The 23,223-nt window shown below is 47.5% G+C and overlaps 1 protein-coding gene across 6 annotated transcripts; it reads left to right on the top strand.

The window, feature by feature from the left end:
• Window positions 1-2: 2 nt before the first annotated feature.
• On the top strand, window positions 3-15,580 carry MGAT4E (alpha-1,3-mannosyl-glycoprotein 4-beta-N-acetylglucosaminyltransferase-like protein MGAT4E). 6 transcript variants are annotated; one of them, NM_001422516.1, is made up of 7 exons: window positions 3-1,253; window positions 1,769-2,139; window positions 8,867-8,932; window positions 11,459-11,555; window positions 12,343-12,471; window positions 12,894-12,990; window positions 14,280-15,471. In NM_001422516.1, exons 5-7 carry the CDS (start codon window positions 12,367-12,369, stop codon window positions 15,401-15,403), a joined length of 1,326 nt encoding a protein of 441 aa, NP_001409445.1. In that variant the 5' UTR covers window positions 3-1,253; window positions 1,769-2,139; window positions 8,867-8,932; window positions 11,459-11,555; window positions 12,343-12,366; the 3' UTR covers window positions 15,404-15,471. The 6 variants fall into 6 exon arrangements, with proteins under 6 accessions (NP_001409445.1, NP_001409446.1, NP_001409447.1 ...); NM_001422517.1 differs by lacking the exon at window positions 11,459-11,555 and adding exons at window positions 5,194-5,315; window positions 9,363-9,430 and having other exon boundaries at window positions 12,343-12,990; NM_001422518.1 differs by lacking the exons at window positions 8,867-8,932; window positions 11,459-11,555 and adding an exon at window positions 9,363-9,430 and having other exon boundaries at window positions 12,343-12,990.
• Window positions 15,581-23,223: the final 7,643 nt, after the last annotated feature.

Below are 23,223 nucleotides of genomic sequence, written 5' to 3'. Positions count from 1 at the left end.
CCAGAGGCCGGACCTGGGCAACCCCAGCCTGGAGGTGCCGGGGCCGGAGCTCCCAGAGGGCTGGGTGCGAGGCCTAGGCGGGGTCAGGTTCGGGTTCCTAGGCCATAGCGGAGCTGCAGCCCAGGCGGCCGGAGCGGAACCCAGCCCCGCTCCGAGTGCCACGTCTCCAGGAACCCCCTCCTTACTCTTGGACAACACTCCGCCCCCGCCCGGGCCTCCGTCCCCCAAACCGCCCTCATTTGTGCAGCGCCAGATCCTTCGGACACATCCCTAGGTGTCTCCATCCTCATCCGATCCATCCAACTCCCAGACACCACGTCTCCAACCGGCTGCACCCCACTCTCCAGCCTGCGCCCCAGATGCAGCCTTCGCCCCTAGATACACCCGCCTGGTGATGAGGCGCTCTTCCCGTTCCTTCCGGTAGCCGCGTTGTGAAGACCACGCTGCCGGCTTGCAAACTTGGGGGGACTTCCTCCCTCCCCTCCCCCTGGGCGCCGTGCAACTGCCCTGGGACCTGGTTCGGGGATGAGGGGGGCAGACCGGGCTCCCCAGCGGCCGGCGCAGCACGTAGCGCACGTGTAGGGCCCGCTCCCCACCCCCTCGCCGCCTCTGACAACTTTCCAGGGCTCCCGGTGTCGTCCGTGAGCCTCCCTTCCGCCCTGGCCTCCGGTCTCTGCCTTGCTCGTGCTTCTACCACCACCCTTCCCCTCCCAACCCGGTGGATCCTCTCGTCTCCCCCAGTCTCCAGTGCACCGGTTTTCCCTCGTCCTCTGCGCAGTCCATCTCAGCTCATCTCTCCAATTCAATGCCATCATCTCTCCTCACCATCTCTCGGTGCCCTGGAATGTTTGCTGTCAGATGTCCCCTGTGAAACCCACAAACCCTTGGTCTTCTTGTTTTATTTTGTGTAGTCCTACAACGTCTTGTTACTACTCCCTATTACAACACTTATAACTCAGTATTTGTCTTTTTTCCGCGGTGTCCCTGCACTCTCCCCATACATGTTCCTCTCCTGCCAGACTGTAAGCCTCTAGAGGGAAGGAGTAATGTCTCTCTCCTTGGCACCAGGCACGTGGCACACGTTCCACAAATATTTGTTGAAAGGGAGGGTAAATGGCCTTGAGTTTCTGTGGCTACCATTGGCTGAGGATGGAGCTTTGGGCTGGACAAAGAAGAATCTGGTTGACCACATGAAGCAGGAAGGAGGCTCAGAACGGTGTTGAGGGAGCCTCCACAATGGGTGGGCACCACAGGTGAGATAAACCCATCCTCCCCCATTCCCTGCCCTGCTTAATTCCCGGGAACCGGCAACCCCTCCTATGCTATCGTCTACTGCTGAGCTGGTCCCTTATGGTGGACTTCTGTGCTCACTGTTCTGCCTTAGCCCCAGCTGTCGGGGCTGCCCTTGGGGACCAGCTCACACCTTGACCAGGCGCTCATTTCTGGGTTTCTGTTCTTGGGAAGCTGGGTCTGGGTCCTGGGAGCCACCTGGTAACTAATAAATACCTCTTCCTCCTCCCATCTGCTCTTCCTCTCCTGTCCTGGAATACCTCTCTGATGACTCATCCCAACTGAGATCCAGGGTAACTTCACCCTCAGTCCTGGGCTTTGGTTTACCTGGGTGTGGGGCTCAAAGGGCTAGACCCTTGTGGGGGTCAGGCGCTGACAAGTGGAACATTCCCAGGGTGCTGCCAGCCCTGCCCACAGGGATTCAGAGGGGCAGAGTTAGCCACACCAGGGCTTCAGGGCGTGTTTCTTCCCATTCCAGTTGAGCAACTTCAGGAGCCCTGGACTCCCAAGGAGCAATCCTGTGAGCTGCTTAGAGAAGCTGTGAGGATTAGAGGGAAACTCATGTTCCCTGTTCAACCCGCAGTGGCACCACCAGCACCCCTAATTTGGGTCTCTGGGCTGAGGGGCCCCTGGCAGCATGCTCAATGGCCTTGGATAGCTGGAATGTTTGGAATTGCCTGTATCTTGGATGAAAGTCTTAACAATAGAATGAAAACTGCTGCAACACTATGTCAGCACTTTACAGACCACCACTGTAAATTCCCAGTTGAAACTGGGAATTTGGAATTCCATGTCCAACCAAATCATTCTGAGTGCCCAGCACAGCGTCTGACACATTAAATGCTACAGGTGAATTCCCTTTTTCCTCTTTCCTGGCAGGAAGCGGGGATATGGGAACCACTAGAAATACTGTAATAACATGAATAAGACAAGGCCATTAGCCGGGAGTAAATCATAGAACATTAGCCCTGTGAAATGAGTGGTATTAGTGTTACCATTTTTCAGATGGAGAAATTGAGACTCAGAAAGGTTAATTAGCCAAAAATCACACAGACAGTAATAGCAGAGCTAGGAAAAGAATGTTCATCCTAGTACCTACCTTTGGTCTTCCCAAAACACCAAACTGACTTTTCTAAAGCTGAAGAAAGAGGACACAGAAGCTTCCTCTCAGATCTCACCACCAGCTGCCCCTTAATCTGCCAACATCGAACCATTCTCTCCCCTCTAGACTACAGTGGCTTCAAACTTTGACTTCTCTCCAGTATTTTTTTGTACATAGCAACAGCAACAAAAGTTTCACAAAACAATATTACCTTTATATGGCCAGGCATGGTGGCTCATGCCTGTAATCCCAACATTTTGGGAGGCCGAGGTGGGCAGATCATGAGGTCAGGAGATCAAGACCATCCTGGCCAACATGGTGAAACCCCGTCTCTACTAAAAATACAAAAATTAGCCTGGCGTGGTGGCATATGCCTGTAGTCCCAGTTACCCGGGAGGCTGAGGCAGGAGAATTGCTTGAACCCAGGAGGCAGAGCTGCAGTGAGCTGAGATCGCACCACTGCACTCCAGCCTGGGCAACAGAGCAAGACTCCATCTCCAAAAGAAAAAAAATAGCCAGGTGTGGTGGCACACACCTGTGGTTCTAGCTACTTGGGAGGCTGAGGTGGGAGGATCACTTGAGCCCAGGAGTTTGAGGCTGCAATGAGCTATGATTGTGCCACTGCACTCCAGCCTAGGTGACAAAGCAAGACCCTGTCTCTAAAAAGTAACAATAATCGGCCGGCACAGTGGCTCATGCCTGTAATCCCAGCACTTTGGGAGGCCGAGGCAGGCAGATCACAAGGTCAGGAGATTGAGACCATCTTGGCTCACACAGTGAAACCCCGTCTCTACTGAAAATACAAAAAATTAGCCGGCCATGGTGGCCGGTGCCTGTAGTCCCAGCTGCTGCAGAGGCTGAGGCAGGAGAATGGCATGAACCTGGGAGGCGGAGCTTGCAGTGAGCCGAGATCGCGCCACTGCACTCCAGCCTGGGTGACAGAGCGAGACTCTGTCTCAAAAATAAAATAATTAAAAAAAAAAAACAATAATCTTAATTTCAGTCACTCCCTCTATATTCCCCATGAACAATGGAATTCTCCCAGAATATCGTCTACATCACATACAAAATCAATAATTATATCTTTTCTCTTCCATTTATTTTTCACCATTTATTTTTTTCACTGGTCTTCATTTATTTATTTATTTATTTATTTTTGAGACAGAGTCTCCCTTTGTCACCCAGGCTGGAGTGCAGTGGCGCGATCTCACTGCAACCTCTACTTCTTGGGTTCAAGAGATCCTCCTGCATCAGCCTCCCGAGTAGCTGGGACTACAGGCACAGGCCACAACGCCCGGCTAATTTTTGTATTTTTAGTAGAGATGGGGTTTCACCATGTTGGCCAGTCTGGTCTTGAACTCCTGACCTCAGGTGATCTGCCTGACTCAGCTGCCCAAAGTGCTGGGATTACAGGTGTGTAATCTGCCACCCTGGCCAGCCACATTTTCCTTCTATCTCTACCCACAGCCCTTCAACCCCAGGGATCACTTAGTGCCTTATCTTTATAGCACCCTATGCTAAACAGGTGCCACATCTAAGACCAAGAGCTAGCACAGAGTCTTCGAACCTCTCAAGACCTGAGTGAGAGCAGGAGTTAAAAACTCAAGTGCCTGTGTAGAAGCCAGACAGGTACATGGGGGAGGTGAGCAAAGTGAAGTCTGTGGGGAGGTGAGAATGCAAGTCCAGCTACTGGGGGCCATCACTACTCAGACCAGGGTTGCACCACGTTTCTACTTTTCAAGAGAAGCCAGTTATTTAGGCTTTTATATAAAAACTCTCCCAGTTTTTGTTTGTTTGATTTTTGTTTGAGACAGAGTCTCCCTCTGTCACCCAGACTGGATTGCAGTGGTGTGATCTCATCTCACTATAAACTCCACCTTCCAGGCTCAAACAATTCTCCTGCCTTGTCTTTCCAAGCAGATGGCATTACAGGCATGTGCTACCACGCCCGGCTAATTTTTCATTTTTAGTAGAGACACGGTTTTGCCATGTCGACCAGGCTGGTCTCAAACTCCTGGCCTCAAGTGATCCGACCACCTCGGCCTCCCAAAGTGCTGGGATTACAGGCGTGAGCCACACCTGTTCAGCTCTCCTAATTCTTTTTTTCCCCCTGGCTGGAGTGCAGTGACATGATCTCAGCTCACTGCAACCTCTGCCTCCCAGGTTCAAGCTATTCTTCTGCCTCAGCCTCCCGAGTAACTGGGACTACAGGCACGTGCCACCGCACCCAGCTAATTTTTTATATTTTTATTAGAGACAGCGTTTCACCATATTGGCCAGGCTGGTCTCGAACTCCTGACCTCATGATCCACCCACCTTAGCCTCCCAAAGTGCTGGGATTACAGGCGTGAGCCACCGCATCCAGCCTCCAATTCTTAAATGTTCAATCTTTCATCAGATTTTTAAGAAACAGTGTGTGGGCTAATCACACATGCCTGTGGCCATACCCCTTCTCCACCTGCCAGAAGAGACTAGTGGGATGATGAGATTCTTGCCCTTCAGAAAAAACAATGGTTGCCAAGGGAGCATTAGCTACGGTACCCAGAGATAAATGCTGGAATGGAGGTGAGCTCCTGGCCCATCCCTACACTATGGGTCTAGTTCATGCTCTTAGGCTTAAAGGAAAACTCTGGCTTCCAGCAAAGTGCAGAGCCCACTCCTGGAACACACACTGGCAACAGGCACACTGTCATGGATGGCCACCCCTAACTGTAATGTGGATGAGGAACCTGGATGGGGTGTCAGGGCTTTTTAATATTTATTTCTCCTTCTCTATTTTTTGCCTCCTCTAAATCCCTTAGAAAAGTGGGAATCAGATGGCAAGATACAGAGAGGTTCTCAGAGTGTTGTGCATCTGTGTGAAAATCTAAAAGAAAAAAAATTGGGATGAGGATTTAGGAATAAGGGAAGATGGAACTCTCAGGTATAATGGGAAAGCAAGCAGTGCTGGTCTGCATGGTTGAAGATGGTAATCATTCCTTACAGAAAAGAGCTAACATTTATTGAGCACTTGCTATATGCCAAGAATGTTCATGTGGATACTCTCTTTTTTTATTTTTAAAAATAATAACTATTTATATAGGATGATCTCTTTTGATCCTCATAAGAACTCTTGAAAGTAGCCATCATTTATTTTTATTTTTATTTATTTTTTGTTAGCCAGCCCTGTCCTGGGTAGCCATCGTTTTTATCTCCATTTTATAGATGAGGAACTGGGGTTCAGAGAGGCTGAGTTATTTGGCCAAGGTCACATGGACAACAAGTCTTGCAGAACCAGATTCCAGCTCTGGCTGTCTGAGTCCCGAATCTGAGCGCTTAACCATCACCCATATGCTGCCCTTCTCTGGAGTACTGCCCAGTCCCCCTGACACCGCTGTGCCCCTAGCACCTAGCATAGTGTTTGTTGAAGAAAGATGACCATTCACCATTATCATGTAGTCCCTATAATTGGCAAGTTAATAAATACTTGTTTAGCATGTTCTCTGGATCAGGTTTTATGCAGAGTGCTATGGCTATAGCACTGAATCGAACAAAGTCCCTGCCCTTTAAGGGCTTATATTCTAATCTAGTGGATGGAGACAGACAATAAACACACACACAAAGAAGTAAGTTAGCTTCTGGTAGAAATGAATGCTGAGAGGCCAAGCGCAGTGACTCACACCTGTAATTCCAGCACTTTGGGAGGCCAAGGCGGGCGGATCACTTGAGGTCAGGAGTTTGAGACCAGCCCAGCCAACATCGCAAAACCCTGTCTCTACTAAAAATATAAAAATTAGCCAGGTGTGGTGGCGCATGCCTGTAATCCCATCTACTCAGAAGGCTGGGGCAGGAGAATCTCTTGAACCCTGGAGGCAGAGGTTGCAGTGAGCCAAGATCGTGCCATTGCACTCCAGCCTGGGCAACAGAGCGAGGCTCTGTCTCAAAAACAAAACAAAACAATGAAATAAATGATGAGAAAAACAGAATACATGATAAAAGTACTGGGAGGCTGGAATGGGAGGAGTGGCAAGCGCTGTTAGACACGATGATCTAAGGCAGCAAAGAGAAGATCAGAGCTCAGATCTGAATGTTAGGAAGACAGCAGTTATTGGAAAATCTATAGTGGAGAGTTCTAAGAAGAACATTGAATGTCATGAAGATATTGTAAAATAAAAAAATAGAAAAAAAATTTTAAAGAGGAACAGCATGTGCAAAGACTCTGAGTCAAGAAACAGCTTGGTATGTCCAATGGACATACCAAGAAAAGAAAAAGAAAAAGAAAGTCCCTGAGGCTGGAGAGTGGGGAGGGAGATGAGGTCAAAGCAGCAGGCAAAATGCTAGATCAGAGGTGGGTGTGGTGGCTTACGCCTGTAATCCCAGCACTTTGGGAGGCTGAGGCGGATGGGTCACTTGAGGTCAAGAGTTTGAGACCAGCCTGGCTAACATGGCAAAACCCCGTTTCTACTAAAAATACAAAAATTAGCCGGGTGTGGTAGCAGGGGCCTGTAATCCCAGCTACCCAGGAGGCTGAGACAGAAGAATCACTTGAATCCAGGAGGTTGGAGGTTGCAGTGAGCTGAGATCGCACCACTGCTCTCCAGCCTGGGTGACAAAGTGAGACTCTGTCTCAAAAAACAAACAGCGGCCGGACGCGGTGGCTCACGCCTGTAATTCCAGCACTTTGGGAGGCCGAGGCGGGCAGATCACAAGGTCAGGAGATCAAGACCACCCTGGCTAACACGGTGAAACCCCGTCTCTACTAAAAATACAAAAAAATTAGCCAGGCGTGGCGGCATGCCCCTGTAGTCCCAGCTGCTGGGGAGGCTGAGGCAGGAGAATGGCATGAACCTGGGAGGCAGAGCTTGCAGTGAGCCAAGATCGCGCCACTACACTCCAGCCTGGGCGACAGAGCGAGACTCCGTCTCAAAAAAAAAAAAACACAAAACAACAACAACAAAAAACAACAACAACAACAACAAAACAACAAAAAAAACCCAAACACTAGATCAGGTGAAAGCCTGCAGACCATGGGTAGGAATTTGGGTTTCATCTTATTTGCAGTGGGAAGGCACTGGGGAATTGTAGGCAGGGAGTGGGTATCACTTGATTTACAACTTGAAAAGGTCTGTCTGACTGCCACGTGGAGAACAGATTGCAGAAGAATCAGGGTAGAGGTGAGAGATCAATTAGGAGGTGGTTGCAGTAGGTCAGAAGATGATTTTGAAAAGTGGTCATATTCTGGGTAAATTTTGGAGGAAAAGGTAGCAGGATTAAATAGACTGTGGAGTATTAAGGAGAAAGAAGGCTGGGTGTGGTGGCTCACACCTATAATTCCAGCACTTTGGGGGCCAAGGCAGGAGGATCATTTGAGGCCAGGAGTTCAAGACAAGCCTGGCCAACATAGCGAGACCTTGTCTCTATATAAAAATCAAGAGTAAAAAAAAAAAAAAAGGAGAGAGGCACCAAGTATAACTCCCTGATTTTTTTTTTCTCTAACGGGTTGAATGGTGGTGCTATATACTGGGGTAGAAAAAACTTGGGGAGGAAATTATTTGGGAGGTAGGAGGAATCCGTAGTTTTATTTTGGTTCTGTTAAAGTTGAGATATCTTATCATCCAATTGAAGATGTTGAATAGTCAGGTAATCTGGAGCTCAGGATAGGGATCAAGATAAGAGTCAGGGCTAGAGATAAGATTTGGGAGTTACCTGATAACATACATACACACATGCATAATATGTGTGTGTGTGTGTGTGTGTGTGTGTGTCTGTGTGTATCTACATTACTTACAGCCATGGGACTGGGATAAAATCACCCAGGGAAAGTGTGTAGGAAGAGAAGAGAGCCCTATGAGACTGCTACATATACAGGTTGGGAAGAGAGTGAGCCAAGAAAGGAAACTAAGAGGGCGCAATCAGCGTGGCAAGAGAGATGCCAGAGCAGAGTCTTTTTTTTTTTTTTTTTTTTTAAGATGGAGTCTCGATCTGTCACCCAGGCTGGAGTGCAGTGGTGCAATCTCGGCTCACTGCAGCCTCCGCTTCCCAGGTTTAAGCGATTCTCCGATCTCAGCCTCCTGAGTAGCTGGGACTACAGGCACACACCACTGCACCCAGCTAGTTTTTGTATTTTTTTTGGAGACGGGGTTTCACCATGTTGGTCAGGCTGGTCTCAAACTCCTGACCTTGTGATCCGCCTGTCTCGGCCTCTCAAAGTGCTGGGATTACAGGTGTGAGCCACCACACCGGGCTGTGCCCCCAGAAAGTCTTTCAAGGAGGCAGTAGCGGTCAACCGAGTCAAAGTTGCAGAAAGGTTGAGTAAGATGAGAAGGGAGAATGTGAAATGAAGTGGGGCTAATTAACAAAGACAACACTTTCAAGGGGCTTTGCTGTGTGCAGTTGTAGAGAAATGGCACAGAACTGGAAAAGAACACGAATTCAGGGAGGCATTTTGCTTTTTGTCTTCTTCCCACTGGGAGATAATAAACCTCCTTTTCCTAGTGATGAGAATTGTCCAGTAGAAAGGGAGAAGTGGATCATGCAGAAGAGAAGAGGATAACTGCAGAGGTGAAGAACTTGGGAAGGCGACGGGGAGGAGGAGTCTGAGCCTAAGCGTCAGTGGAACCAACAGGAGGGAAGGAGAGAATGCAGGAGATACGTAAGGAAGTAGAGGACAGAGTGGGGGTGGGGAGGTGAGTGCTCAGTATCTAAAAAGATACTGATGCTGGTCTTCAGGGTGAATGCGAAGTCATAGCTCCCAGTGATGAAGCACAAACAGGTCACATGTAAGTCCTGCATGTGCATTCCTCTGACAATGGGGAGTAGGTGGCTGGGACACAACAGTAACATCACAGAGGGAGCTTAGCTCAAGGACAGAAAACTGGGGAGACCTTTGTTTGCTGTACCTGGCCTCACCCTCTGTTCATTATTCCTAGAGTGACTGGTCCTTATCACCCCAGCTCCTTTTTTTTTTCTCTCTGTCTCCTGCCTTTTCCAGAAGTCTGTTGAACTCAGAGGGCTGAATGAGAGCAGTCTTCCCTCCGTGACTGGGAAATTACACGGGAGGTACCAAAGGGGAACAGAGCTATGCCTGTGGTGGTGAAACCCTTTAACTGCAATTAGAGCCTTATTCCCTGCCTAAAGCCTTTTTTTTTTTTTTTTTTTGAGACAGAGACAGAGAGGGTCTCACTGTCCCCTAGGTTGGATGGAGTGCAGTGGCACAATCTCAGCTCACTCCAGCCTCGACCTACTGGGCTAAGGCGATCCTCCCACCTCAGCCTCCTGAGTAGCTGGGACTTCAGGCATGTGCCACTATACCTGGCTAATTTTACTTTTTGTAGAGACGGGGTCTCACTATGTTGCCCAGGCTGGTCTCCAACTCCTGGCCTCAAGTGATCCTCCTGCTGTGGCCTCCCAAAATGCTGGGATTACAGGCCTGAGTGCCCACACACTTTCACTGGGTGATCTTTATCCAAGTCCCACCTCACCTGGCCCAAAAGCCCCCACCCCCTTTTTCCCCCCGCCCGAGGTGGAATCTCGCTCTGTTGCCCAGGCTGGAGTACAGTAGCACAATCTCGGTTCACTGCAACCTCCGCCTCCCAGGTTCAAGTGATTCTCCTGCCTCAGCCTCCTGAATAGCTGGGATTACAGGCATGTGCCACCATGCCTGGCTAATTCTTATATTTTTAGTAGAGAAGGGGTTTCGCGATGTTGGCCAGGCTGGTCTCGAACTCCTGACCTCAGGTGATCCACCCTCCTCGACCTCCCAAAGTGCTGGGATTACAGGCGTAAGCTACTGTGCACAGCGGTGTATACACACACACACACACACACACACACACTCACACACATATATTTATGGTCTAGAGAAGAGAGGCCTATTTCTTTTACATGAAGAGGTTTGTATGTGAATCACCTATGGGACTAAAAGTCTTTCCTAAAGGAAGCCAAGTAAGAAAAGTTTAATCTGTAAAGCCTTACTACTATAAGATTTTTTTATCCTCATCCCTGTGATTACCAGGAGATATAAGTATTATTGTTATTTTTTTTTTTTTTCTTAAACAGAGGTGGAGCTCTCCCTGTGTTGCCCAGGCTGGTCTCAGTACTCCTGGGCTCAAGCAATCCTCCTGCCTCAGCCTCCCAAAGAGCTGGGATTCCAGACGTGAGCCACTGTGCCCAGCCTACTTTTATAACTCATCAAAAAGCGAAGTGGCTAAGGGAGAAAAGCATGTTAACCTCTACCAAAATACTAAACTGGAAGGCATCCCTGGAATGGGGAAGATTAGAGAATAGTATGGCCTCAGGAGCACAGAAATCACTGACTACAGCTTTTCTTTTGTGTACTGATCACACAGGGAAAGAATCAAGAAGGGGTGAGAAGGCATATTAAAGCCTTTTCTCTGATAATCTTGAAGCAATCAGAGAAACACATCTCACTAGAGAAAAAACACTCACAGAGGAAGAGAGCAGCATACAAGCACTTCTGAGGCTGAGCCAGCCTGAATTCCAATAACCCAACACGCAGGAAAGGTTTTTTTTTTTTGATTAGAACATGATAACAGAATCATGTTCTAATCAAGGTCTGTGAATAAGATTAAAGATTGGAATAAATTAAGGATACTCTTTATGAAAAAAAGTGACAAAGACACCAATTTGGCATAGCACTTGGCAACACTTGAGGTTTAGTTGTTTTAATAGTTTGATTTGGTTTTAAAAAATGTGGGAGGCATGGTGTGGTGGCTCACGCCGGCAATCCCAGCACTTTCGGAGGCTGATACAGGAAGATCACGTGACTCCAGGAGTTCAAGATGACCCTGGGCAACACAGGGAGAGCTTATCTCTACAAAAAAAAAAAAAATTTTTTTTTAATTAGCTGGCTGTGGTGGTGTGCATCTGTCGTCCCCGCTACTTGGGAGGCTGAGATGGGAGGATCGTTTGAGCCCGAAAGGTCAAGGCTGCAGTGAGCCATGATCACGCCACTGCACTCCAGTCTCAGCAACAGAGCGAGGCCTTGTCTCAAAAAATAAAATAAAAAAGCAGGGGTAAGGAAAGTACAATGGCCATCTGTTTACTCAGATAAATTGACTGTATCAGCCAGGCACGGTGGCTCACATCTGTAAACGCAGCACTTCGGGAGGCTGAGGCGGGCGGATCAAGAGGTCAGGAGATCAAGACCATCCTGGCTAACAAGGTGAAACCCTGTCTCTACTGAAAATACAAAAATTAGTCGGGCATGGTGGTGGGTACCTGTAGTCCCAGCTACTCGGGAGGCTGAGGCAGGAGAATGGCATGAACCCGGGAGGTGGAGCTTGCAGTGAGCTGACACTGTGCCACTGCACTCCAGCCTGGGCAACAGAGTGAGATTCCATCTCAAAAAAAAAAAAAAAAAAAAATTGACTGTATCACTAAAGCTTCAGCCAACCTTCATCATTTTGAGTAGGGGAGACTTTGGGGGAGTTGAATCTCCAAGCATATGAAGTGAACACAACAAATATCATCACGGGACATGTGACCTTCCTTCTTTAGCAGGGAATAAGGCTCTATTGTATCAGGTTCCTAGATCAGATAAAAGGGTGTGCTTGGATGGCGGGCACGGTGGCTCACGCCTGTAATCCCAGCACTTTGGGAGGCTGAGGTGGGCGGATCACTTGAGGTCAGGAGTTCGAGACCAGCCTGGCCAACATGGTAAAACCCCATCTCTACTAAAAATACAAAAATTAGCCAGGCGCAGTGGTGCGTGCCTGTAATCCCAGCTACTCAGGAGGCTGAGGCAGGAGAATCGCTTGAACCCAGGAGGCGGAGGTCATAGGGAGCTGAGATCTTGGAAATAAGTTAACAATGAGGAAAGACAGAATATGGGGGCGGACACGGGGTGGTTAATACAAGTGGGAAAGCCTTCCAGAGGGCAGAAGGGAAGTTCTAGGCATGGACTGGAGGGAGAGAGTCCTCCAGCTGTACACGTTGACTTCTTGCTATAGGAACTGTATCCTGACGCAGACGCGATGCGGTGTTCCATCAGGAAATGCTTCATACTCTCAGTGGGCATCGTATTCCTGTGGCTCTTCATCACTTTGAAAATCCCCAAGGAAACTGAAGATGATCAAAATGTGATGACTATCCAAGGCCTAGTAGCAAGCCTTGAGCCTTGCTCAGTTTGGGAACTGGGAATATAGGGTGGAAATGGTGTGGACAGGCAGATTCTTGAAAACCCCTGGGCTTGCTTCCTTCCTGAGCTTTTCACCTGAGAGCAGGAAGCTCCAAAGGGGATGGGGGTAGGGACCTGGGCCTATTAGTCCATGAAGAAGCTGTATTTATTTTCCTTATTCGTTAAGGTAAAGGAGAGCAAATACTGCTTGAGCCCTGGATATTTCAGCCAATGGCCAGGCATCCTGAGAATGTGCCAGGCTCACTCTAGGGAGAATGGTTGACTCCACCTCTTTCCCTAGAAAAGCTTATGGGAAGCCACTGGGGTGTAAAATTTGTTCTTTTTATGAAAGGATATATATGTTTGCCCTCGTCAATGCCCCAGGAGGCCAGTTATAACAGCAGGAAGGACCCAAGACCACTAGAAGACTGGCAGAACCTCACCTTCAAATATATGGAAAAAATCCAGAAGAGAAGAAAGAGTGAGTACCAACAAGAGGGAGGAATTCAGTATCCCAGGGGAGGTAGGGACAGCCAGAGAGATCAGGCAGATAGGAAGGAAAGCAGAAGAGGGAAGGAGAAAGACAGACTGTGCCCAGGAATATTACAATCTGGCAGACAATTGCCAAGTGTGGTGGCTGATGCCTGTAATCCCAGCACTTTGGGAGGCCTAGGTGAGTAGATCACGAAGTCAGGAGTTCGAGACCAGCCTGGCCAAGATGGTGAAATCCCATCTCTACTAAAAATACAAAAATTAGCTGGGCACACTGGGGGACACCTGTAATCCCAGCTACTCAGGAAGCTGAGGCAGGAGAATCGCTTTAACCTGGGAGGCGGTGGTAGCAGTGAGCCAAGATCGCACCATTGCACTCCAGCCTGGGCAACAGAGTGAGACTCCTTCTCAAAAAAAAAAAAAAAAAAAAAAAAAAAAGAATCTGGCAGTTAATTCTCTCCTCCTTCCCCAAGGCAAATATTTATATATCAGCAGTATGAGGAGGAAGGAGGAAAAAGATAAAGTTGGCTACTACTTTTCTTTTTTTCCCTTCTTGGCCAGTTACTAAAGTTAATTGCTATAAGAAGGTGGAATCACTAGATTAGAGAACATTTGGATTAGAGGGGGTCTTAGAGTCGCATAGTCCAACTCCCCCAGTTTATGGATCAGGAACTAAACTCAGGGCTGAAGGGACTTGCTCAAGTTCACACAATCAGTGGCAGAACTGGGACAAAAACTCCAGGCTCCTGACTTCCAGGGGAAGTCCTTTTCCTAATATACCTCCTTCAAAGGGCAGCTTTGGGAAGATGACAACAATTGACAACAATATAATAATATAATTGACAACAATTATAACTATTATAATAGCCAATATTTATTGAGCCCCTAAACCATACACCACAAAGTTCTAGGCTCAAAGAAGACTGAGCAGAACCCACAGACACTCAACATCACCTAGCTTAGTACTTCTCAAACTTTACTGTGCATACAAGTTACCTGGTGATACTGTGAAAATGCAGCTTCTGATTAAATCTGAGGTAGGGATCGAGATCCTGTATTTGAAATGAGCTTACAGAGCAGCCTGATGTTGCTGGACTAAGGACCACACTTCGAGCAGCAAGGATGTAAACATCCCCTCCGCCAAGGGAAAAACAGGTGGGAAATAAGAGGGAGGAAGGAAGAGTGAAGGTCCCACATAGGATCCCAACCCCTAACCCTTCTGACAACCGTCACTATTACTGTGCACTGACAGTTGTCCCTATTTTTACCTCTCCTCAGCATGGCTGACAGTGGGGATCTCATCAGTGCAGCGAGGGGATGGAAGCAGCCTCTTGTACACATTGGTCTCCCTGTTCCGTGTTTCCTCTAAGGCTGAGCAGAAACGTCTCACGGTGCTGGTCCACCTGGCAGATTCTGACCTCACCTGGCTCAGAGAAACTCTTGCCCATATTTCAAGCCTCTTCAGCCCACAGATCTTGAAAGGGCAGTTGCTACTGATCCATGCTCCATCCGATGCCTACCCCACTGTGGACAGTATCAGGGATGAGGCCTTTCGTGGCGAATTCTACTCCAAGCAGAACGTAGATCATGCCTTCCTCATGAGCTTTGCCACAAAGCTCTCTGATTACTTCCTGTTAATAGAGGACAATGCCTTTTTTGCCCCTAACTTTGTCACCCACATTCATTCAAGGGTGACCACCATGAAGTCCAACTCGTGGGTGCTACTGGAGTTCTCCAATATGGGCTTCCTTGGCAAACTCTTCCACAGCAGGGACCTCCCGCTCCTGGCCCATTTCCTCCTCCTCTTTTACAAGGAGAAATCCCTTGACAGCCTGATTTCTCATTTCCGTACACTCCTGGTCCAGGAAAGCCCAATCCTCTGCAAACCTTTCCTCTTCTACCGCAGGGTCTCCTACACCGCCTTTGATCACAAGCAGAAGGCCACAGCACTTCAGAAAAAGAATGCTGATGGTCCCAACAACCCGCCTGGAGCTGTCTTCACTGATATGCAGGTTTCCGATGTGCATTTCCCCTGGGAGGCCTACACTCTGGATGAGTCATTCTTTTGGACACACAACATTAGTATAGGAAGCCACCTGACAGTGATTCTGAACCATCCAGCAAACCTGAGCAGGGTTCAAGTGATGACGGGCTCCATTGTGGATGGGAGGTACGCCCTGGAGAAGGGGCAGGTGGAGCTGGGCTACCAACCTGAGGGGGTGCCGCAGCACTGCACCAGCTTTGCCTTGCTGGGACATCTTTTGGAGGGGCAGATGGATCAGAAGATACTTCTGAAAGGTATGGGGTACCACGTGAGCTGTGTGAGGCTGATGGTGAAAGCTGGTCAGGCTGGGGGGCTCATGATCAGGCATATCTACCTCTGGGAGAAAAATGACAAATAGCAGCAAGTGGATCAATGCTGAAGATAAATCAGTAGGGGGATGAAAAATTAAAATCTTAAAGCCATTTCATTCTAGTCTATATGAGTGACATAGGGGAGACACAATGGAATGAAGGGCAGACAGAGAAGACTATCAGTCTTTTGGTGCCGCCGAGATGTCAGGAGACTTATTGCTTCCTTTCTATCCAAACAACTCTCATAGGATATCTTTTGCTGTGGCATATATAGCTTATCCGAATTTGGGGAGAGTTTTGGTCACTCCCAAAATCTTTAGATACCTGGGATGCTGAGATCAGCCCAAATCAAGGTGTCTCTGTGTGTACATGCGTGTGCGTGTATGCATTTCTATGTTCACACAGAGGCAGAGGTGGGGATGAGGTATGTGGTCATAGGAGGGCAGGCAGGAAAATCACGGCTGAATCCCTAGAATTGACATCATAAAAAGTCGTGAAAGGGACTCTCATGAGAAGTTAAAATCTCTGAAGTGCAGGAAAGTAGCAGATGGACAAATAGCAATAAAACAAATCCCTTAGCTCTATTATTGAAGCTGTTTCACAGTGCCAATCTAGTTCCCTCCTTTCCTCACCAACAAACTTGGGCACAAATAGGTTTTAACTAGGCTGGGTATGGTGGCTCATGCCAGTAATTGCAGCCTCCCTTAGGAGGCTGAGGTGGGAGGATCTCTTGAGGCCAGCAGTTCAAGACCAACCTAGGCAACACGGCAAGACCCTGTCTCCACAAAAAATTAAAAAGTTAGCTAGCTTGTAGTTGCATGTGCCTGTGGTCCTAGCTACTCAGGAGGCTGAGGCAGGAGGATCACTTGAGCCCAGGAGGTTGAGGCTGCAGTGAGCCATGATTATGCCATTACACTCCAGCCTGGGCAACAGAGTGAGACCCTGTCTCAAAAAAAAAAAAAAGTTTGTAACTAAAGCTTCACTCATCAGCAATTCATTCCTTAACTCCGGTTTCTGCGTGCACACTGGCCTCTGCATCCACAATGCTACCGAAACTCTTCCCTATTTGTCATGACGAGAATAGTCAAAACCCAGTGACTTTTTCAGATCTCATTCTCCCTAACTTTCTGCAGCAATACACAGTTCTAATTATGTCCTCCTTCTCAAAATTGTCCTCTTCCTTTACTTCTGGGATTCATCAGATATTTATTGAGTGCCTACTACATGCCAGGCACAAAAAAAGCCCCTATCTGTGAAGAGGGTTTTTATGGGAGTAAGATATACACAGGTGTGTTAAGCATCACATTGAGGTTAAGTACAGGGTCCTTGGGAGCACAGAATTGCTGTTCCCAAAACATTCTTGAGGATTTAGGAAAGGCTTTTTGGAAGATGTAACATCTAAGCCTAGAGCTGTCAGATCATTAGAGAAAATAGCCAAGTGATATGAGAAGAGAGGCAGGGAGACTTTTCAGTAGAAGCAGCAGCATGCGGTGAAGTGGGCCAGAGGTGAGACAGAGTAAATCATTTAGTGAATCTGGAGATGGAGGGCAAGTCTGGGTGAGGGTAACGCAAAAGATGAAGCCACAGGACTAAGAAAGGGCCAGCTTAAGAAGGTCAAAGGAGGTCAGGCGCAGTAGCTCATGCCTGTAATCCCAGCACTTGGGAGGCTGAGGTGGGTGGATTGCTTGAGTCCAGGAGTTCGAGACCAGCCTGGACAACATAGTGAAAACCCGTCTCTACAAAAAAAAAAAAAAAAAAAAAAAATTAGCCAGGCGTGATGTCATGTACCTGTAATCCCCGCTATTCAAGAGGCTGAGGCGGGAGAATCGCTTAAGCATGGGAGGTGAAGGTCTGCAGAGCCCAATCCTCTGCAGACCTTTCCTCTTCTACCGCAGGGTCTCCTACACCACCTTTGATCACAAGCAGAAGGCCACATCTTGCTGTGAGCCAAGATTGCGCCACTGTACTCTAGCCTGGGTGATAGAGTGAGACCCTGTCTAAAAAAATAAATAAGTAAAAAGAAGGGCCATAGATAATCAAGTGGGGGAAAGAATTGTCTTTTCAACAAATGGTGTTGGAACAACTGAATATCCACATGCAAAAGAATGAAGTTGGGCTAGGCCTGGTGGCTCACACCTGTAATCCCAGCACTTTGGGATGCCAAGGTGGAAGGATTGCCTGAGCCCAGGAGTTCGAGACCAGCCTGGGCAACATGACAAGACCTAGTCTCAGAAAAAAAAAAAAGAGGCCGGGCGTGGTGGCTCACGCCTGTAATCCCAGCACCTTGGGAGGCTGAGGCAGGTGATCGCCTGAGGTCAGGAGTTCTAGACCAGCCTCAACATGGAGAAACCCCATCTCTACTAAAAATACAAAATTAGCCGGGCATGGTGGTGCATACTTGGGAGGCTAAGGCAGGAGAATAGCTTAAACCTGGGAGGCAGAGGTTGTGGTGAGCCGAGATCATGCCATTGCACTCCAGCCTGGGCAAAAAGAGCGAAACTCTGTCTCAAAAAAAAAAAAAAAGAAAGAAAAAGAAAAATTAAATTAAAAAAAAAGAATGAATTTGGACCCCTAACTCACATCATATAAAAAATAAGTCTGGACATGGTGGCTCACGCCTGTAATCCCAGCACTCTGGGAGGCTGAGGCAGGTGGATCACCTGAGGTCAGGAGTTCAAGACCAGCCTGGCCAACATGGTAAAACCCTGTCTCTACTAAAAATAGAAAAATTAGCCAGGTATGGTGGCATGTGCCTGTAATCCTAGCTACTCAGGAGGCTGGGGTAGGAGGATCCCTTGAACCCAGAAGGTGGAGGTTGAAGTGTGCCGAGATCAGGCCACTGCACTCCAGCCTGGGAGACAGAGCAAGACTCCATCCCCCCAAAAAATAAAATAAAAATAAAATAAAAACATAAAAAAGCATTATAGACCTAAATGTAAGAACTAAAACTATAAAATTCTTAGATGAAAACAAAAATATCAATCGTGATCTTGGATTAGGCAAGTTTCTTAAATATGACACCAGAACACAAGCACTCAAAGAATAGATACATTAGACTTCAACAAATTAAATTTTTTTGTGTGCTTCAAAGCAACTATTAAAGTGAAAAGACAACAAACAGCATGGGAAAAAAAATTGCAAATCATATATCTGATAAGAGACTGGTATCCAGAATATAGAAAGAATTCTTTATTTATTTATTTATTTGTTTTTGAGATGGAGTCTCGCTCTGTTGCTCTGTTGCCAGGCTGGAGTGCAGTAGCGCAATCTCTGCTCACTGCAACCTCTGCCTCCCGGGTTCAAGCGATTCTCCTGCCTCAGCCGCCCAAGTAGTTGGGAATATAGGCACTCACCACCACGTCCAGCTAATTTTTTGTATTTTTAGTAGAGATGGGGTTTCACTATGTTGGCCAGGCTGGTCTCAAACTCCTGACCTCATGATCCACCTGCCTTGATCTCCCAAAGTGCTGGGGGTCCAAATTCATTCATTTTTTTTTTAAATTTAATTTTTCTTTCCTTTTTTTTTTTTTTTTTTTGAGACGGAGTTTCGCTCTTGTTGCCCAGGCTGGAGTGCAATGGCGCGATCTCGGCTCACCACAACCTCTGCCTCCCAGGTTCAAGCTATTCTCCTACCTCAGCCTCCCAAGTACGCACCACCATGCCCGGCTAATTTTGTATTTTCAGTAGAGATGGGGTTTCTCCATGTTGAGGCTGGTCTAGAACTCCTGACCTCGGGTGATCTGCCCACCTCGGCCTCCCAAAGTGCTGGGATTATGGATTACAGGCATGAGCCACCGCTCCTGGCCTCCTTTTTTTTTTTTTTTGAGACTAGGTCTTGTCATGTTGCCCAGGCTGGTCTCAAACTCCTGGGCTCAGGCAATCCTTCCACCTTGGCATCCCAAAGTGCTGGGATTACAGGTGTGAGCCACCATGCCTGGGTGGCTATAATTCTTTTTTTAAACGAAAATAAATGTTGTCTAGGATGTGGAGAAATTAGAACCCTCATACATGCTGCTGGGGTTGTAAAATGGTGCAACCACTTTGGAAAAGCATTTAGCAGTTCTTCAAAATGTTAGAATTGCCATATTATCAAGTAATTCCACTCCCAGGTACATACTCAAGAGAATGAAAACATATATTCACACAAAGGCTTATACATGAATGTTCATACCAGCATTATTATAAACAAAGCATGGTAACAATGAACATGTCCATCAACTGATGAATGGGTAAGGAAAATGTAGTACCTTCATACAGTGAAATATTATTCAGCAATAAAAAAGAATGAAGCACAGATACATACACGTATGAACCTTAAAAACATTCTGCTACATGAAATAAGTGAGTCACAGAAGGCTACATATTGTATTATTCATTTATGTGAAGTATCCAGAAGACACAAATCCATAGAAACAGGAAGTAGATTGGTGGCCAGGGGCTGGGGAAAGGGGAATGGGAAATGACTGCTAACAGGTATGGGGTTTCTTTTTGGAATGATGATAATGTTCCGAAATTGACTGTGGTGATTGTTGCACTACTCTGTTAATATGCTAAAAACCATTAAATTGTGAACTTTGAAAAGAATGAATTTTGTGGTATGTGAATTATATCTCAAAAAAAGCTATTTAAAAAACAAACCAGCCAGGAACAGTGCCTCACACTTGCAGTCTCAGCAACTCAGGAGGCTGAGGTGGGAGGATCACTCGAGCCCAGGAGTTCAAGGCTGCAGCGAGCTAAAATCACGCCACTATACTCCAGCCTGGGCAACAGAGCGAGACTCTGTCTCAAAAACAAAAACAAAAGGCTGTAGAAGCAAATGAAAGGGTTTAGGCTATCTTGATTGTAATAGGGAATCATCAAACAGTTTTCAGAAGGACAACAAAATGATCCAAGTTGTGCTTTGAAAAGATCACTATGGGCATCATGTGAGGACTAGATGAAAAGAGGTCACGATGAGGAAAACAATTAAAGAAGAAAATATGGGCCAGGCGTGGTGGCTCACGCCTGTAATTCCAACACTTTCGGAGGCCAAGGCGGGCAGATAGCTTGACCAACATAGTGAAGCCCTGTCTCTACAAAAAAAATACAAAAATTGGCTGGGTGAGGTGGTACATGCCTGTAGTCCCAGCTACTTGGGAGGTTGAGGTGGGAGGATGGCTTCACTCCAGGAGGCAGAGGTTGCAGTGAGCTGAGATCCCACCACTGCACTCCAGCCTGGGCGACAGAGCCAGACCATACCTAAAAAAAAAAAAAAAAAAAAGAAGAAGAAGAAGAAGAAAATATGTATAAGATGTCGATTTCAGTGCCTGGCATATAATAGATATTTGATAAAGGGCACTTCCCTTTTCTTTCTCCATGGACTGAGATCATATCAGGGCACTCTGCCTTAGACAGTGACTGAGGCCTCGTTCTCATGTCTACAGGGGCTGCAAGACAACATAGCTGGGTAAAGTAGGCCTGGTGTAAGACTCCAGTAGCAGCCAGGCATGGTGGCTCATGCCTCTAATCCCAGCACTTTGGGAGGCCAAGGCAGGCGGATCACCTGAGGTCAGGAATTTGAGACCAACCTGACCAACACGGAGAAACCCCATCTCTATTAAAAGCACAAAATTAGTCAGGCATGGTGGTGCATGCCTGTAATCCCAGCTACTTGGGAGGCTGAGACAGGAGAATCTCTTGAACCTGGGAGGCGGAGCTTGCAGTGAGCCGAGATCGCGCCTTTGCACTCCACCCTGGGCAACGAGAGTGAAATTCTGTCTCAAAAAAAAAAAAGGAATCCAGTAGCAAAAGTGTCATTATAACTGACAACTGAGGCTCAGCCTCCAAGTCTGGGGGATGGTGGAGAGTGGTAGGCTCATGCCTAACTCAGGTCTGCATGCTGTCTCTGAAGCTCAGCGTTACTGGACAGGTGCCCTGGGGGAAGGTGGGTCCAGCATTGCAGATCTGGTCATCTGTCAAGAGAAGTTGGAAATTTCAATTTTTATGTTAGACCTCTCAATTTTCTGAATGCTGGCAACTAATTCAGAATGTTATCAACAGATGGTTTTAACACAATGGCCAGGTGCAGTGGCTCACACCTTTAAATCCCAGTGCTTTGGGAGGCTGAGGTGGGAGGATTGCTTGAGCCCGGAGTTCAAGACTAGCCTGGGCAACAGAGTGAGACCCCCACCTCTATAAAATAAAAACAAAAACAAAATAGAATCATCATCAACCACAAAACAACAAAAAACACTACGAGCCACTGTTTTGCTCTGTTCCGGGGAGGCTTTCTCGAGTTAACAGTTTTGCCTCAGGTTACTACGTACTTGATTGGGTTACAACTTCCTGGAAATCATTTTTAGCTTCAGAAGCACTGGTCCCCTAAACGGATTCCTGGGACATACCCCTATCTCTGTCAGTAACACTAAGCTCCTCTGAGCGTGGATTACTCTGCAGATGGCCGAATCGATCTGTTGTTGATTCTATTAAGTCCACTTTCAGAGGTTGGCATTTTCCTCGTACTGACCCACCCACCCACCCTATTTGAGGCTTAACATTGTTTAGGACGAGCCAGCAGGTGATTTACAATGAGTGTTATTATTCAAAAGAAAGTCCTATATTTGCTACAGACTGGGGTGTGGTATCAAAGGTTGGGGGGGCCTGGAGTTTAGGGTGGAGTTCAGGCCAGGTCCTGGCCAAGCCCTCACATGCAGGCGATGTGAGTTCAAGTCATACACAACCAAGTGGGCATGCCATGTCCCTGAGACAGGCCTCCTTTTTGTGTGCTGGGTCGTGGGTTTCACCTTGAAGAAGGTGAATGGTGAGCATGGACAATGAGGGAAGTTATTATGGGGTTGGCAGGGGAAAGGCAGTTAGGAAAGAAAGGAACGTAGGTCACCGCATAGTCCCAGGGGCCCTGGTGATGAGTTCTGAGAATGCCACCCTTCCTGGGCCCTCTTCTCCTTAAAGGCAAAGCCAGGCAAGGGAGGGGGTTTACTGCCTGATTGAGCCTTACTGGCCTCCCATCCCCCAAACCTTCTTCTCTGAGACATTCTTTTTTCCCTAAAGTGGAGGCCTTGCCTTCTGTTGCAAGTGAGGGTTAGGGCAGGGAAAGACAAGAAAGTCAGCTTGATAAAACTTGCTGGCCAGGCACGGTGGCTCATGCCTGTAATCTCAGTACTTTGGGAGGCCGAGGTGGGTGGATCACCTGAGGTCAGGAGTTCGAGACCAGCCTGGCCAACATGGCAAAACCTCGTCTCTACTAAAAATACCAAATAAATTAGCTGGGCATGGTGGTGGGCAACTGTAATCCCAGCTACTCGGGAGGCTGAGGCAGGAGAATCACTTGAACCCAGGAGGCGGAGGTTGCAGTGAGCTGAGATCACGCCATTACACTCCAGCCTGGGTGACAGGAGCAAAACTCTGTCTCAAAAAAAGCAAAAACAAAAACAAAAACAAAAACACAATGTGCCTTAATTTTCCTTGGGGGAAGTGAACTCTGCAAGGAGATCAGCCTTGGTTACCAGAAAGCACAATGCTTCTCTGAGCATAAATGCTGCTGTTGCCCTCCTCCAACTCCTTGCTTGGACTTTTTGGGACAGGTGAGATGCGGAGGTTAAGGGGCCTTGGGCTTGGGCCTGATTTCTGGTTCACTCTAGGCCCTGGTCCCTTCATAAACACTTTCCTCCAAATCTTCTTTCCATGCCCTGACACCTCATTCTGGCCTCTCACAAGCTGGACACCCTCTTACAAAAAGCTCAAGGAATTAAGATTCTGTTTTTGGGAAAGAGGAAGGGTAACATCCTCAAGTTAAGGAAATGTTGCTTAAGAGGATTTTTGGAGGGTTGAGTAAAAGTGAAGGGGCTTTCTAACAAGGAGGTTAAAACCA

Source organism: Pongo pygmaeus, chromosome 1 (genome assembly GCF_028885625.2).
Source record: "Pongo pygmaeus isolate AG05252 chromosome 1, NHGRI_mPonPyg2-v2.0_pri, whole genome shotgun sequence".
NCBI lineage: Eukaryota > Metazoa > Chordata > Mammalia > Primates > Hominidae > Pongo > Pongo pygmaeus.
This window is presented reverse-complemented; position numbering and strand designations above follow the sequence as displayed.

Excerpts from the sequence above, each read along its gene's own strand:
- MGAT4E (XM_063670362.1), top strand. The coding sequence starts at position 12,367 with ATGCGGTGTTCCATCAGGAAATGCTTCATACTCTCAGTGGGCATCGTA. Across the intron at positions 12,472-12,893 it reads AAACTGAAGATGATCAAAAT|GAGGCCAGTTATAACAGCAG; the intron begins GTGATGACTATC and ends TCAATGCCCCAG. Across the intron at positions 12,991-14,279 it reads AATCCAGAAGAGAAGAAAGA|CATGGCTGACAGTGGGGATC; the intron begins GTGAGTACCAAC and ends ACCTCTCCTCAG.